This window comes from Tasmannia lanceolata, unplaced genomic scaffold, assembly GCF_043159265.1.
Source record: "Tasmannia lanceolata isolate RefF3 unplaced genomic scaffold, GAP_Taslan_0.1 ptg000024l, whole genome shotgun sequence".
NCBI lineage: Eukaryota > Viridiplantae > Streptophyta > Magnoliopsida > Canellales > Winteraceae > Tasmannia > Tasmannia lanceolata.
Genome location: NW_027518701.1, coordinates 14,322,485 through 14,339,610, shown reverse-complemented (window position 1 = coordinate 14,339,610; position 17,126 = coordinate 14,322,485). Strand labels below are relative to the sequence as shown.

At 38.3% G+C, this 17,126-nt stretch overlaps 1 protein-coding gene across 3 annotated transcripts; it reads right to left on the bottom strand.

The window, feature by feature from the left end:
• Positions 1-831: 831 nt before the first annotated feature.
• Positions 832-2,817, bottom strand: LOC143857264 (small heat shock protein, chloroplastic-like). Of its 3 annotated transcripts, XR_013238563.1 has the most exons (3): positions 2,531-2,817; positions 1,362-1,863; positions 832-977 (listed from the first exon to the last, which is right to left on the bottom strand). XR_013238563.1 is itself a non-coding variant. In XM_077367679.1 (2 exons), the coding sequence occupies exons 1-2, from the start codon at positions 2,742-2,744 to the stop codon at positions 1,445-1,447; spliced, it is 633 nt and encodes a 210-aa protein (XP_077223794.1). In that variant the 5' UTR covers positions 2,745-2,817; the 3' UTR covers positions 1,255-1,444. The 3 variants fall into 3 exon arrangements, 2 of the variants coding, with proteins under 2 accessions (XP_077223794.1, XP_077223795.1); XM_077367679.1 differs by lacking the exon at positions 832-977 and having other exon boundaries at positions 1,255-1,863; XM_077367680.1 differs by lacking the exon at positions 832-977 and having other exon boundaries at positions 1,255-1,863; positions 2,534-2,817.
• Between the last annotated feature and the right edge of the window lie 14,309 nt (positions 2,818-17,126).

Sequence of the window (17,126 nt, the reverse complement as noted above, 5' to 3'; positions counted from 1 at the left end):
ATCTTTCTAGAAGAGTTAGTCATTCGACCAAAATAAAACACTTAGTAAAACCATGTTGATCTAGGCCGTTGATTTCGCCAAGGCCACCTACGGTTAGGATTTCATCCTAACACTAACAACAACTTCCTTTGGCGCTGTTTGGATTTAAAGAAAAACAACTCTAAAGGAAAAAATTTCTTTGGAAAGTTATTTTCTTTCCACAATTCAGACAGAAATGATATGTTCATGGTTAATTTAGATGGATATTATCATAAATTGAAGATAGCACTAAGTAAAAATTGAATAGGTTTGGCTCAAGCTATCACTTTTCCTATGCCCAAAAAGTAGGACATTTCACATATATTTTTTCCTTTCCAAACTTTTGTACAAAATGCCTGCAATCCAATAACAAGTGGTAAATTCCTAAGATGCACCATGAGATCATTGAAGAACGATCTCCACAAGCTCTTCATTTTAGTATTCCATACTTCATCACATTAACAAGTTTGGGGAACCATAAACCCTAACATAGGATTTCTCTGAAACCTACTCTCAAGCCCTATCCCAACCAAAATAGCATCCTCCTGTCATAGTATAGAACCACTAGAGAGGGATCTTTGTAGATCTTATCTACTCTAATATCCCCATAAAATCATGTAATATCTGATGGAGCCTGTCCAAATATACAAGATAGAAAAATAGAAATGCAGCCTAAGAGTAAAGAGAGACGTGACATACAGATGAGACAGCATTAGCGTGTTACCAAGGTTTTGGGGGAGCGAGAGAATAATGAAAGGAATGGGTCCCACATAAAAATCGGAGAATAAGAAAGAAAAGAATGAAACGCTTGGATTGTTAAACCATACTTTCAAGCTCTCAATTTTACTTGATTTTGGGAGAATTTACACTGAATTTCCACTCTTTAGTTCACAAGCCGAAGTGCAGGGTTGATCTCGAAAATTATGGCTATTAGTTTTAAGTTTTAACCCAGAAATATAAAGACTAATGCTCTGTTTGGATGCCGGGTTTTTTTTTTTCCTGGGATTTATGTGGGTAAAGGTAGGAGAAAAAAGAGGGGAGAAGCATTAATTAGAGAAAGATATTATGATGAGTGGAGAGAGAGGCTAGAGAGAGAAAGAGAGAACACCCTTTTCAAGACAAGATTTTGCTGATGTCAGCAAGAAAAAGCTGATGTGACCACTAAAACTTTACCCCACTAAAACTTTACCCACATAAATCCTGGGAACAAAAAAAACCCAGCAACCAAACAGAGCATAAAAGAACCCAGTTACTTTGCTGAAATGCACACCTCAGTATTTCTCTACAACAAAGACCTACACTCAAAACCCTATCCCAATCAAAATAAGACCCTCCTTATAGCGTATAACCACAAGAGAACAAAGACCAGACAAAGGAGTCAAAAGACACAATGTCTACCCAGAAAACCCACTTGCAACCCTCTACATTACTCAATCTTCACATGGAAAACATCCTTCCCCTCCTCTTCTTTCACCTTAGGGACAACCACTTTAAGAACACCATTTTTCATCTCAGCCTTGATTGCATCAATCTTGTAGAGTTTTGGAGGAAGATCAATCCTGCTACTGTACCTTCGTCCGGTCTCATCCTCTTCAGATTCTTTCTCTCCTTGGCCTTTGATGATGAGTGTGTCTTGCTCAGCTGAAACCATGACATTTTCTTTGTCAAGCCCTGGCATGTCGATCCTCAGGTACAGAGCATTGTCGTCTTCTCTCACATCAAAACCCCTACGAGAGCCGCTTCCCATTCCTCTTGATGCAGCAACAAAGGGGTTTTCCATCATTTGATCCATCAGATTCAGCACCTGGCTTAAGCTCCTTGATGGATAGAACGGATCAAGAACCTCTGTAATGGAAAACAGTCAGAACCCAAAAAAAAATAAAAAAAAATAAAAAATTCAGAGAGAGAGTCTTACAGATAAAATAAATCCAGTAAGAGAAAATACTGAGAACCCAGAAACAGAAGTTTAGAGAGAGAGAGAGAGAGAGAGGTGGAGAAGGAAGTCTTAAGTCAAAAAACACTTCTGTGTCAGAAAATAGTGAGAAAGCAGAAACAGAATTTCACAGAGAGAGAGAGAGAGAGAGAGAGAGAGAGAGAGAAATCTTGGATAAAAATCCTCAGTAACAGAAAATAGTGAGAACACATAGATAGAAATTCAGAGAGAGAGAGAGAGAGGTAAATCTTAGATAAAATAAACCTCAGTAACAGAAAATAGTGAGAACCCAGAAAATGATGAGAAATCTGGGATTAAAACCTCTGCAACAGCAAATAGTGAAAACACAGAAACAAAAATTTAGAGAAAGAGAGAAAACTGAGATAAAAAAGCCTCTGATAGAAACTACTGAGAACCAAGAAACAAAAATTTATAGAGAGAGAGAGAGAGAGCTAAGAAACATTACACTTTCTCAAATCACATTCCATTTCTCCTTTCACAAACCCTCTATAACCACATCTTTCTCAACATTGTGTTAAATCCAAAGGAAAAGCAAACATGGAATGCGATTATTACTACTACCTGATAAGAACCGAGGAGTCAACTCACGGCGAGAGATCCGAGACTGATAGGACCGTCGATCAACATCAATGCTCCGTTCACCATCGTCGGTATCAAGCAACTGAGCATTCGTGTTGAAGGATCGTCCAGTAGAGGGACCCACAAGGGACTTTAGAGCGATGTTGAAAAGCTCTGAAGAAATAGCTCTCCTTGTAGCAATCATGGCAGCCATTGAAAAATGATTCCAGAGAAATTAAGTTTTTTTTTTTTTTTCCCTGATGCTTTGGAATGGGATTATTGCAGGGTTTATAACTTTATACAGAGAGAAGGACGAGTCTAATGGGCAGTGCGAGAAGGGTGTAGAAGGTTCGAGAAGAGGAGAGGCTTCCAGAAGCGCTTTTTTTATCTTTCTCTCCCAGTGGATGATGAAAAACCGTTTTGAGTCCAGCGTGTTCTCATAGTGGGGTCCCACTTGAGCGAAGGAGGATTAGTTTAAAGGGACTGAGTTCATGGAAAATTAATTTCCAGCGTTTTGGTAAAATAAATTCTTCTCATGGAATTGCTTTTTCAATAAAGCCTGTAAAGCTATTAGAACTTGAAATTCTAAAATCTCTAGATAGAAATAGGGCGGTAATAAATTTACCCCTTTCTATTACAATATTCACCCCCTATTTTCCAAGACGAACAGTAGAGCCCACACCATAGGATGATCCAGACCATCCATTTGATGGGCTACAATGCCCAAAAATCATTTCCGTAGGATGATCCTAGCCATCCGATCTATAGGGGAACTCCATATAATCAAACCTCTATAAATCGGACGGCTAGGATCATCCTACGGAAATAATTTATGGGGCATAATCTACTTACATTATGACCCATCAAATGGACGGTTTGGATCATCCTATGGTGTGGGCTGTACAATCCATTTTGAAAAATAAGGGGTGAATATTGTCATAGAAGGGGGTGAATTTATCACTGACCCAGAAATATTTCTTTTTCATAATTTTCTTTTTTCAACATCCAAACGGCTCATTGTTTTTCCCTATAAATCTTAAAATGTTAAGGTATTTTCTTCTTAACAACTTCCAAACTCTAATGGTATTAGTCTATTTTTACATTTTGTTTTCCTGTTGAAAATTCCCTCAAATCAAATCCTAAATGCTTTGGTTTTATCTTATAACTGCATATTTGGTTGAGCTGAAAGTTTTTTCCTCCAGAAAGTTTTTTTTTTTAATTCAACTCTGGAGTTTAACCCATTTTTTTCATGGAAAACATTTTGGTCAAGAAACCATGAGAAAAGAGAAGAAAAAATAATTATTAAGGGTGTTGATGACACAAAAAATTAGACGTACTAAAGACAGTTGTAGCAAAACATGTTTTTCCGGGTGGCTTGTTACTGAGGCAGCTCTGTTCACTTCTTTTCACTTTTCCCCGGTGCTGTTTTCCCTGGAAAATAACCTTTTTTTTCCCTGACAAGACAGAATTTCTGTGTTCACTTCTTTTTCAGGAAAAAATATTATCAGATGTGGAATTTCTTATTTAAGAGCTGAAAATGACGTAGAAATTGACTTTTTCCTTGTTACTTGAGATTTGGTTTCCAATTAAATATATCGGAAAGAGGCTTTCCAAGGAAAACGAAACATTTTCCTTGATAGCTTTCCTGGATTCATTTTCCTTCTGCCACGTCTCCTGGAAAGGAAAGGAAAACAAAATCCTTTCCTCTCCTTTCCGGGGAAAAGAAGTGAACAGAGCCTCAAGAAATAGATGTAGCAGCATATGTTTGTCGGGCTTGTAACTCTAGAAGTAGAATAACCCCGGTAACTCTCTCTCTCTCTCTCTCTCTCTCTCCACACAACAGTAAAAAATGTTGTAGCAAATCATGTCCAGTCCATGGTAATCTCTCTGCGGGTCCTACTTGAACTAAGGACGAATAGTTTAAAGGGACTGGGAAAAAAGTTTTTCCCGTACCTACTAGAGCTTGGAATTTTTTTTCCTTGAGAAAATATTTCTGATGGAAAACATTTTCTTGCAAATTTTTTCTTTTAACAAATTAGAGGGAATTGATATGATTGTGGTTATTTTAGAGGGATATATCATAAATTGAAGGTCCCTTTGAATTAAAATGTATAGAATTGGCTTAAGTTATCATTTTTGGGGGAAAAAGTAAGAAGTTTTAGAAATATTTTTCCATCCGAAACTTTTCCATGAAATTCCTGGAATCCAAACCGGGACTTTTGCCTATAAATCTCAAAATTTTAAGCCATTTTCTTCTTATGATCCGTTGGGCAACCAAATAACTTGTAACTTCCAAACAATGGATAGTAAACGTTCGCTTGTAGAATATTTTTTCTTGTAAAAAATGCCCTCTAATCAAATTCTAAACTCATGAGTTGTGTCAAAATTCGGTTTTCTTGGGCATATTTGGTCTAGCTGAAAGTTTTGTCCCCGAGAAAGCTTTTTTTTTTTTTTTTTTTTCCAATTCAAGTTTGGCATTTAGTAGCCTATTTTTCATGGAAAACTTTTTCATCAAGAAACTAGGGCTGCAACTCGGGTCGGGCGGGTTGGGTTTTGAAGAACCCAACCCAACCCGAGAAATATCTAGGGTCGGGTCGGGTCGGGTTTTTTTTTTTCGAAAAACCCACGATTCCCAAACCCGGCCCTACGCATGATAAATCTCGGGTCGGGTCGGGTTTGTTTACTTTGACGCAATTTTTTAAGGAAAACTCTTGTTTGGCAAGGCAACTCAACTCATAGAAGTAGAAAAAACTTGAGCATGACAAACTCTTTAGTGCATTAACTAATAATAACTAGTCCAAAGAGAATAAATTGATGCATTACCAAATGAAAATGATTATACTCATATGAGATAAACAACAAACTATTTAGTGCATTAACTATTTAGTTGAAACTTGAAACCCTAGAGCTAAAGGGGGGAAACAAGCAGAAGATGGAAGGAGTCTCTGTGATTGCGTGTGTACGTGACTTTTACTTTTAAGTTTTCACTTTCAAAGTAACAAAGTTTTAGAAAAAAAAAAAATACTACAACTTAAGTACTCACGTCAGGTCGGGCCCCTTCAAACCCGGCTCGATCCTAGATTGATGCGGGCTTTTGGATCGTAAACCCGGCTCGACCCGAAACCCGAGAAACATGAACCCAACCCAAGCTATTTTCGGGTCGGGTCGATGCGGGTCGGGTAAAACCCGACCCAAGTTGCAGCCCTACAAGAAACCATGGTAAACGAGAAAAAGGAATTTTTGAGGGTGTTGATGACAACTGAAAATTTACATGTACTAAAAACAAGTTCAACTGTAGCTAGACCTGGCAAAAGTGACCCAACCCACTCGCAAATTTGCGCGCACGGGTTGGAGTTTTGGTGACCCGTCAAAATCGAACCACGGGTCACCCAACCTGCAAAAAACATGGGTCGGGTCGGTTCAACCCGCGGGTACCCACGGGTTTTTTGGATTTTTTTAATATTTTTATTTTAAAAGAGGGCTATGCATGAATATACCCCCTATTTTTCAAAATGGACGGTACAACCCACACCATAGGATGATCCAAACCGTGCATTTGATGGGCCATGATGTAAATAGGTTGTGCCCAAAAAATCATTACCATAGGATGATTTTAACCGTCCGATCTAAAGAGGGACTCACAATATGGAAACTACTATAGATTGGACAGTTGGGATCATCCTATGGCGATGATTTTTGGGGCACAATCTATTTACGTTGTGGCCCATCAAATGGACGGTTTGGATTATCCTATGGTGTAGGCTGTACCGTCCATTTTGAAAATTAGGGGGTGAATTTATCACCGCCCAAAAAAACACTGTTTTGGCAAAAAATGGGGGTAACCCGCGGGTCGACCCGACCCACTTGCACTGGGTACGGGTCACCTGGTTGTTGTGGACCCCGATCCGAGATAGGACAGCGGTGAGGGAACGAGTCCCTAGCACCCTCTAGATCATCCACGTGTGAAAAAGAGCTCTGCCAAGGAACTCTCGAAACGGATGCCACCCTCATAGCATAGCACGAGTGGCGATATAAAATGAAAGAGATATGTCTCGATCCGGAGCTAAGGCTCGAAACCAAGACATACCTGAAATAAACTCAGAGTCGCCATCCATGGATATGCCATGGAACCCTAAAATCAAATCCTTTGTGCAATGGATAACCAGAAATATATATGGGTTCGTGCCTGGTTACGAATGGAGAAGGTCTAAGAGCACCCCCAATTCGTCCGAGTGCGAGCACTTGGTCTCTTATGCCATTTATGACTAACTCCAAAGAAGTTTGGGTAAAAAATCATGTGAAATGAGAACAATCCTCAGGAGTCGTCTACCTAAGCATGCATTTCCTGAGGATAAAGATAATAAGCACACATAAAATAAAATGAAAGATGTATCACCTAAACATAGCTAGGTTATGAGTGACATGCCTAATGGGTGTCTAAGTTCTGATGTGCAAACACATGCAGGCTACAGCTAAAGGTATAGGATCAGTACAAGAAAGTACGAAAACACATAAAAAAAATACAGTAACTACACAACAAATCCTACGACTCTAAATGATTAGCCCGAGTCTTCGGAGGATCTGGTATTCATCCAAAGAAGCCTACGTATCCCCGCCTCCGCAAGAATCAGAGCCACGTAGTCCTTCGCGCCTATTCTAAGCTAGGATGCCTAAGACACCTAGACCTCTATCCTAGACTCGATCGAAAAGACCGGACCAGTTATTAAAGCTTCTTGTACAATTATTTAAATTCCATTGAATTGTGAATTTTAGGACGCCCTATATGCCCTAACTAAATGCAGGCTAGCCCTAAGCTAATGCAGGTGGTTCCTACAACCTATGTGTAAACTAGGCTGCGTTTCCTAAGGAAAACAAAGGGTGGACTAACGTATCCTGCTCTAGTCATCACTCGGTGATGTGGATCACCGAGTGACCGGACGAAGGCGCTCCTATAACTCTAGGAGAGACCCCTAACTCTAAAACAGGCACACAACAAACAAACAAACAACCTATCAAAAGAAAAATCCTAACTCTAAAACTCTCTATCTAGGAGAAACTCCCAACTCTAGAGGAAGATCTTTTGAAAACAAGGTTTTAAAGGTTTTTGAAGAAGATTTAAAATATTCTTTACAAAAGTTTGGCTGGACTTCGGATATAAATCCCGAGCTGCACTACGTACCTCGTGGAAGAGGATCAAGCCAACGTAGTTCGAAACGAACTCTCCTAATTACTAATTCTAAAACACTCAACACTTTAAGCTTTTTTAAGGTTTTTCAAATGTTTTTTATGTTTTAAATTTCTAATGTTTTTGAGGTTTCAAATTTCTAATGTTTTTGGATTTTAAAACTTTTTCCGATGTTTTTGAAGTTTAAAGAATTTTCACCATTTTGGTCAAAAAGACCTAAGGGAATATACAAAGCAAAACCCTAGGGCCAAACCCTAAGGCTCACAGGGGAAACCCCTAAACCAGGTAAACTAACTATCAAGGACAACAAAATGATCTACGATCCCAAAAGGCAAAGCTCTAATGAGACGGGGCTAGTCTCCAAAGAAGAAGAAATGACAACAAGACTAAGGAGAAACTCCTTACTAACAGCACTAAAGAATGAGCCGAAGACTCCCTAATATTGCTGGCAAAGGATGAATGAGTCAAAGACTCTCTAATAACATCACAAAAGAACGAATGAGTCAAAGATTTCCTAATAAAACCGCTAAAAGGACAAATGAATCAAGGACTCTCTAATAATACTGCCTAAAAGACGAATGAGTCAAAGACTCTCTAATAATATTGCTAAAGGACGAATGAGTCAAAGACTCCCTAATAAAGACAAATAAGTCAAAGACTCTCTAATAACACTGCTAAGCAGGACAACCGAGTCAAAGACTCCCTAACAAGGACAAATGAGTCAAAGACTCTCTAATAATATTGCTAAAGGACGAGTGAGTCAAAGACTCTCTAATAATACCAACTAAGAGACGAAAGCGTCAAAGACGGAGGAGTCAAAGACTCTCTAATAAAACTGCTAAAAGACGAATGAGTCAAAGACTCTCTAATAAAGCCACCAAAAGGACAAACGAGTCAAAGACTCTCTAATGAAACTACTAAAAGGATGAACGAGTCAAAGACTCGCTCCAAAAGAAAGGGGACCTTTAACATGAGGCTGAATAAGCCTCCTAAAAGAGAAACTCGCTATCGAGACAAAGCCTGTCCCCCTAAGAATGTACGACTTTCCAGCGAGACAGAGCTTGTCTCCTCAAAGATACAACCAAATTCTAATGAGACAGTATGTGTCTCCTATGGGGCACCAGACAACTCCTTCATTGCCCAAGCAATGAAAAGGAGAAGCTACCATCTAAAAGATTAGAAAAAAGCCTCTAAATAATAGAAGGGAAACCCTACTGGGACTAAGCAAGTCCCCTAAGAATGAGCTTGTTCTATAGAGACACAAATTGTCTCTCTAAAGGGGAGGCTCCGACTATCGCCATCATTGCCCGACAATTCTCTATACATTTAATTCTCTAAGCATAGCGCAATATCTGCCAGGTTTATAACACGAGCTTATCAGTCGCGATCAATAACATACAACAGATAACAAGGCTGCCAACTTTAGGATTCTTATAGACAATCATCTTTATAAATGAAAATTTATAAGAGGCACTTAACAGGTTGACACCAAAATCATTTGCAAATGAAAGAAACCATTCATTGAATTCAAAGCTCTTAGCACTTCAATGAAAATCATGATATAAAGCAACCAGTAAGTGGTCATGATGAAATCGTCTAAAGGAAATCATTAGTTTTCAATAAAAAGCATTTTACAGACTTAAATCTCATCATGCAACACAATGAAAATCATAAGGGAAATTATTTGCAGGGGGAAGAACTGGTCCATAAAAGCTATAAGGGAACAATCATACAATGCAAGTCAAAGCAACGAAAGCTGTAATTACTGAGATCAATAATCTATGATCACAGATTGGTAGCAATTCCTCTTCAACTGGAAAATAGGCATCCTCCAAAAGGTCATTAATATAAATAGAGAGCAGATGACTTCTTGATTCCTTAGAAATCTATTTTGGCAATTTTTCAAGAGACTCTCTGGTACAGGCACTAATTCAATTTGAAGAGGGATTTCCAGCATTTAAGAACTTCAATATTTCCAAATGACTAATAAGGAAACACTCCATTTCCCATGTAATACTCACACAGCATGCGCATCTGATCTATGGTATTGAATTGATAGATAGTGAGAACTAACTCCATTAAATCAAACCAATGAAGACTATTAAATGGCTGGGCCTGCTTACATCCATTAGGATTTACGAAGAAGGATATAAAGCAGAACTATAACCATCAGCCAGCAACATAAGACAATGGATGAAACGATACTCAAACAAATGAAAATCATTGAGAGGTAAAAGTGCTACCTGTTTGGAGCAGGGTCTCTTCAGAGCCTTTAGATGCTAATACCAAAAATGATAGTCGAATGCTTGCAATAGCCCAAATCAAAGGATACTAAACAAAAATAAGGAGGATGGGGCTAAGCACTACAAACAAAAAAATGATCTCCTGACTAGCTTTCCTTTCTCTCGATTTGCAGACCAATGAAAAACTCCTCATATTCATCTTCTTCTTCCACTTATTCTAATTTCCAACTACAAATTCCCTTTCTCATGATTCTTCAACTTCTAATTTTCATCCCAATCTGAAGGAGGTGGAAAATGTGGAAATAATGGTGAGGCCGTCGGAATCAACGGCATTCCGGCAAAGCTTGCCGGAAATCGAAAAGAGTGATGGCTGAAATGGCCTCAGATCTAGATTTTCTCAAATTTATTAGGGTTTGAAGGTGAAGGTAATGGTAGATCTCAGAGATGACAGATCTAGAGGGAGTTGAGATGGATCTTGGGGTTTTGAAAAATTGAGGACGATGGAGATAGAGAAGAATAGGATGGCCGTGGTGGCTAAGGAAAGTTGAAGACGATGGTGGATGAAAGTATAAGCTAAAAAATGGTCAGATCTCGGCAAGGTCACCGGATCTATAATGGATTTGGTTAAAAAAAAAAAAAAACAGATCCGAGCCAAACCCGATCGGAGAAGGAGGTATGAAGGGAAAAATGAAGAAAAAACTATTTCCAGTAAACTTTACATAGATTTAAAGTGATAAGATTGCCGGATCTCCCGCAGAAATTGTATAGGAAGATGATCGGGACATGGCCGGAGCTCCGGTCGAACACACCGGAGAAGAAGATCAGAAATCTCTCCCTCTCTCTATCTCTTAGTCTCCCGCTCTCTCTCTCTTAGTCTTCCTCTCTCTCTCTCTCTCTCTCTTTCTCTCTCACAACTTCCGATCGGAAGTAGGATCTCCGGCAAACGGTCGGAGAAGACGATCGATGGAGAGAAAAGAAAAACCCAAGTCCCCTCTGCTCTCGCTCTCTCTCTCTCTCTCTATTTTTTTTCTGAAAAACGAAGAATCCCCTCTCCTTTTTTTTATTTAATTTTTTTTATATACTCACCTGATGGCTGCCGATATTGGCACTCCGAAAATTGATGGGCGCACAAAATTGTCCTATTATTGCTTGGGTTGGCCCGCTGCAGGATAAATCACCCCTCTTTTAAGAGCGTACTACATTCATTGCCCAGATCTGTTCGCCGGGCAAATTGGCTCTGGTTTCAATGAAAATTTGCAGGGACCCCGGTAGGATCCCAACCTAGCTTAGGATGAAATTTGGGATCCTAGCTTGGTGGTTGGGTGGGGATTCGCACAAACACAACGAACTTGGGTCCGGTCAAAATGGGGTGTCTACAGATGCCCCTCTTTGGCAGAGTGTGCTTGTCACGCGAATGGCAAAGCTGAACAGACGACACATTTTGACCGACCCGAAAGCAAAGCAATTTTTTGGATTTTTGGTTCTAAGAACGGTATTCACAAAGATAAGACTCTACCAACAATAGGGAGATAGCCTCTCATCGACTCTTAACTCGGCAACTAAGATATCTCAAAGAGATAGCCTCTCTCTAACGCTCACGACTCGACTATTTAAACTAGCTAGCAAAGATGAACGAACAGTAATAAAACACAATTACACTTTTTTTTCCTTTTCCTTTTTTTTATTTGGCTAAACCAAAGTACACACAACAATTGCTCAAAGAGCACAAACCAAACAAACAAATTAATCACTTCAACCACTCAAAGAGTTTTTCATTCATTTTTTATTTATTTATTTTTTAGAAACTTGCAAAAATAAGCCAAAGACCAATGTATTAAAACTCGCCCAAAACAAGTTCAAAACCAAACACTCAAAGAGTTTTTTTTTTATATCATGCCGATCAGTCTAAAACTTGACCAATTATTAGGGTACTCAAATATTTGAGCCAAACTCAAACATCTAATACCGAGGCGAAACTAAGTCTCAAGCCTGGCGATAGATATACAGATCATTGCTGAAAATAAATTTCTTTAACTATCCGAGTAACTCTGACTCCTCTCTTTCAAGGTAGCGAATCACTCCGGATCACGCGGTTCTGTTAAACAGTTCCACATAAACCCAAATTCGTATGTGCTGCTAAACAGTCCCATACAAACTTCTTCACAGATACGCATGACTCCTAACACGTTAGGAAGCTGCACATTGCGGAACGATGATTAGGTGAGCCACTACTTGACATTACATTACTAATCATCAGGGTACTAAATACCCGGGCGAAGGAAAGAAAGACCAATCTGCGTAATGCTGGATCGGAAATATTTTCCTTATTGCAACCTTCAAAACAATCGAAGAAAATTCCAAACCGTGTAACACAGGTTTGATAATTTTCCCCTTTTAAAACGAATGAAGAAAAGAACGAACCGCGTAACACAGGTTCAACGAGTTCTTCCATTAAAAACCTTTCAAAAAGACCAAACCGTGTAACACAGGTTCGGTAATTTCTATCTCTGCTAAAATCTTTCGTAAAGACCAAACCGTGTAACACAGGTTTGATAATTTCCATCTCTGTTAAAAACCTTTCAAAAAGACCAAACCGTGTAACACAAGTTCGGTAATTTCCCTTTCTGTTAAAAATCTTTCAAAAAGACAGAACCGTGTAACACCGGTTAGGTAACTTCTATCTCTGTTAAAAACCTTTCAAAAAGACCACACCATGTAACACAGGTTTGGTAATTTCCATCTCTGTTAAAATCTTTCAAAAAGACCAAACCGTGTAACACTGGTTCGGTAATTTCCATTTCTATTAAAATCTTTCAAAAAGACCAAACCGTGTAACACAGGTTCGATAATTTTCATTTCTATTAAAAAATTTCAAAAAGACCAAACCGTGTTACACAGGTTCGGTAATTTTCATTTCTGTTAAAATCTTTCAAAAAAGACCAAACCATGTAACACAGGTTCGGTAATTTCCATTTCTATTAAAATCTTTCAAAAAGACCAAACCGTGTTACACAGGTTCGGTAATTTTCATCTCTATTGAAACCTTTCAAAAAGACCAAACCGTGTAACACAGGTTTGGTAATTTATCTCGTCGATAAGTCTAAAACTTACTCGACCACTTATTAGGGTACTCGAATATTCGAGCTAAACTCAAACTTCTAATACCCGAGGCAAAACTAAGTCTCAAGCCTGGCGATAGATATACAGATCATTGCTGAAAATACATCTGTTTAACTATCCGAGTAACTCTGACTCCTCTCTTTCAAGGTAGCGAATCACTCTGGATCACGCGGTTCTGTTAAACAGTTCCACATAAACCCAAATTCATATGTCCTGCTAAACAATCCCATACAAACCTGTTCGCAGATACGCACGACTCCTAACTCGTTTGGAAGCTGCACATTGCGGAACAATGATTAGGTAGGTCACTACTTGACATTATATTACTAATCATCAGGGTACTAAATACCCGGGAGAAGGAAGAAAAGACCAATCCGTGTAACACAGGATCGATGATTTTTCCCCTATTAAAACCTTTCAAAACGATCGAAGAAAAGACCAAACCGTGTAACACAGGTTCGGTAATTTTCATCCTTCCTTTTCTTTTGTCATTATATTAAAACTTTGTCAAAGCAAACAAAAATCAAACACTCAAAGAGTACAAATCAGATAAGTACACACTAATCACTCAAAGAGTTTTTTGTTTTTTTTATAGCTATATTAAAAAAAAAATTAAAACAAGTGTAAACCAAAGGTTTTTTTTTTTTAAAATGATGGAAGAAAAGATCAAACCGTGTAACACAGAATATAGTAATTTCTTCCTTTATTGAAAACTTTCTAAAACCATGGAAGAAAAACCAAACCGTGGAACACGGAACCATCAATTTCTATCCTTATTAAAAACTTTCAAAAGAAATGAAGAATTTACCATCTTTGATTAATTTCACTAATGGGCCAGTCATCTCTTACCGAGAATAACTAGGAGCGCATGATCTTTGCTGAAAGCAAAACTCAAATAAATTGATGAGATTTTCAGGCACTGACTCTCTTTAACAGGTGAAAAGCATTCTGATGAGGTTTGAAGGATGCAGGAATAGATTCTATACTCCAATGGGAATTGAAGTTTCTGAAACTGACTCCAAAAGAAACAACTTGATCAAGGAATTCAACTCAAAGAGTATGTTCAAACTTCTCTGGTTTCCATTTGCTAAGAATAGATATCCCAGTTATCATTGTGTAATATCTTTTATGACGCAAGTCATAAAAGATGCCCCTAGTATGATGTGCTTCCATGACAAGATCTTAAGAAAGCAGAACCAAGGTAAGTAGGAAAAATTTGTGTTTGCATGGGTTCTTTCTTTGGTATAGTGGTAAAACTAACTCCACAAAGGCTAGAACGCAAGAATTCTTCATTTTGCTCATTGCTTGAGGCTTTGATGTTTCAGGCAAGTCTGAATAACAAATCTCTTGCCCTTCTTTAATTCTTAAATCAGGATCTACTCTAGATTTTTCTTTACATTTCGGAAGGTGTACACTCATTCTCTCCAGTGCCAAACACTTTTGATTCTAAAAGAAAACAATGATAAACAAGGAACAAACTCCTGAGGACTCTTTCAAAGAAGACTTACAATATTCAAAGGACTTGACTAAATTTTGATTCACCCTTAGATAAAATGTGTTATTTTTAAATGGTAAGGTTAGTCACTCTTAGAGTACTCTCAAAAAACATGTCAAGAGGCTTTAGTTTCCTCCATCGGGACATCCGTCATGGTTATTACCCCCTTCGGATTGCGCAGTCTTAATGTCCCTAGTTTAAAAGGATATCAAAGTAAGTCTTGTCGACACTACTCGGATTTCAGGATCCTGCCCTGTGTAGAGGTTGCTTCTCCGTCTCCTTGATTTCTCTTTTCGAAAGAAGTCAAAACTAATGCCTTCCAATTTTCGGTCTAAAAGACCACTTGTCTCAACTTTTGCTTGCAAGTTTTCAGTCTAAAAGACCACTTGTCTCAACTTTCGCTTGTACTCAAACTTGGGAATTCTACGTAACTGAGGAACTCCTTCTGCTTCTATTCAACTCAACTTTTCATGGGAAGTATTCGCCTCTGACTAGATTGTCTCTTCAAGTTTTCAATCCAGCAAACCACTAGGCTTACTTTCTTACAAGTCAATCCCTTTGCTTGTTGACTTAGCAAGAAAAATGACTTTCACCTTTCTCTAGGCCGCCCTTTCGGGTTTTCAACCTAGCGGGTCTTCAGACTCTCATTCTTTTCTTTCTGTTTTTCTTTCATTCGCCTCGAACCTTTGCTTGTTTCACCAGAAGGACTTTCTAGGTGAGCTTGGGTTCGAAAGGGTTGAATACCTAAGGTTATAAGGATTTGGACCGAATCTGGTCTAGCCAGACTACCTACGTATCCCAAAAATGGAGGATCAGGGCCGTGTAGTTCACTTAAGGACTTTTCAAAGAATGGTTTAGCATTTAGCTTCAAAATTTTGAAAAGGGATTTTATCCCAAGGTTTGACCGAACTTGAATTAATCAGGTTGCCTACGTACCCCTGAAGAAATGGGGATCAGGTCCGACGTAGTTCGGGTGCATAAATGCCCTGGATTTATAATGTGTTTGAAAAGAAATAGTTTTAAAGTGTTAGCTCAAAGGGCTCACAAAAAGATTTTTTAAACGTTGGGATTTTTGGCTATAAAGGCTCAAACGTCCAAGGATGACCTCCTGATGTATTTGATGTACAAGCTCTTTTGCTTAAGGTTCAAAGACTTAGAATTTTTTTTTTTTGAGGAGTCTGACAGCATGACAGGCAAAACTTCAATCACTGTGCTCCACTCCCATCTTGCCTCGAAATCATAATGAAAATACATAGCCCAAAAAGAAAATTTTTAGGGCTCAAATTTACAATACAACTTTCTTGCCTGAAAATCTTCTCTCAATATCTCATCAGCTCCACAGGATGTCTGATGCTTATCTCTTTAAAATTTTACTCTTCAACTGGATGTCTAAAGCAGATGAAGTCTTGCTTTGCTCAACGACAGGGCATTCCCCTGGTTTATCCTTATAGGATCAAGCAAGACTACCTCAAACCCCTATAAACAGGTTTATCAATACTTTGCGCTCCTCGGGAGATAAAGTTTTGCCAATCCATCTTTCCCGAATTTCGGATTTCGATACCACTATCAATGGTTTTGATTTCTTCTTTAAGTGGCTATGCTCGACGTTCTTTCTCTCGTTTGACCATCTTTCAGATCTCGAGGTGAATTTCGTCTGTATTCTCATCCGAGAAGGGTGTCTTTAGTTATTTAAACATTAGATCTAAGAGTGAATCATAGAGTATCAAAGATACGAAATCAACCATTTTATTGAATTGAAGATTGTAAGTACATTGATGATTTTTGACACACCTCAATGGGCTCTTCATCAGTTCTGATAGAAAACAGAACACTGACTCTATATAAGAAAGATTGACAGATATGACACTTCTCTCTTTCTTTCTTTTTTTAACATCTACATAACTGAACTTTTTCAACTTAGAGAAAAGAAAGTTGATGTACACTCAATGAAAGGCAAATCTAAAGACACAGGACACTTCTTCAAAAGTAGTGAACTGACACTGAAAGTTTATAGATGATACACCTTTCCTCATGAGGATGATAACTATAAAGTTCGATCCTGGAGTAGGAATCCCAGAAAAGGCAATTCCACAAGGTCTAGGTTAAATGGGGCAACAAAAGGCTTATGTTGACACTGTGGGTAAAACAATAGACTGCCTGGATCAAGTATGATTGGAAATGGTCAGTCTTTAGAAAGAATGGTCTTTCGCTAAACATAGACTATTGACTTGGAAGCACATACACTAGATCAATAGTCATGAGATAAAGATTCTGAACAAATAGAGAAAAGAGTAATCTTGAAACACACCAAAGGGTATTTTATTCTGAAAATCAAAGAAATACTGTCTATGAAGGTTAAAGAAAAATAGACAGTGATCATATGACCTACATCAACAGGGTCTCAATGAATTCTCAATCCACACATTTAAGTCTAATTTGAGTATAACCGCTCTTCTTTTGAGAATGAAAGAGTCAGGAATGATAGACATCCCTAATCAAAATAAGTTTCGATCTCATTAATGATCATGCACTCAAAGAATACAGGTAAGATCA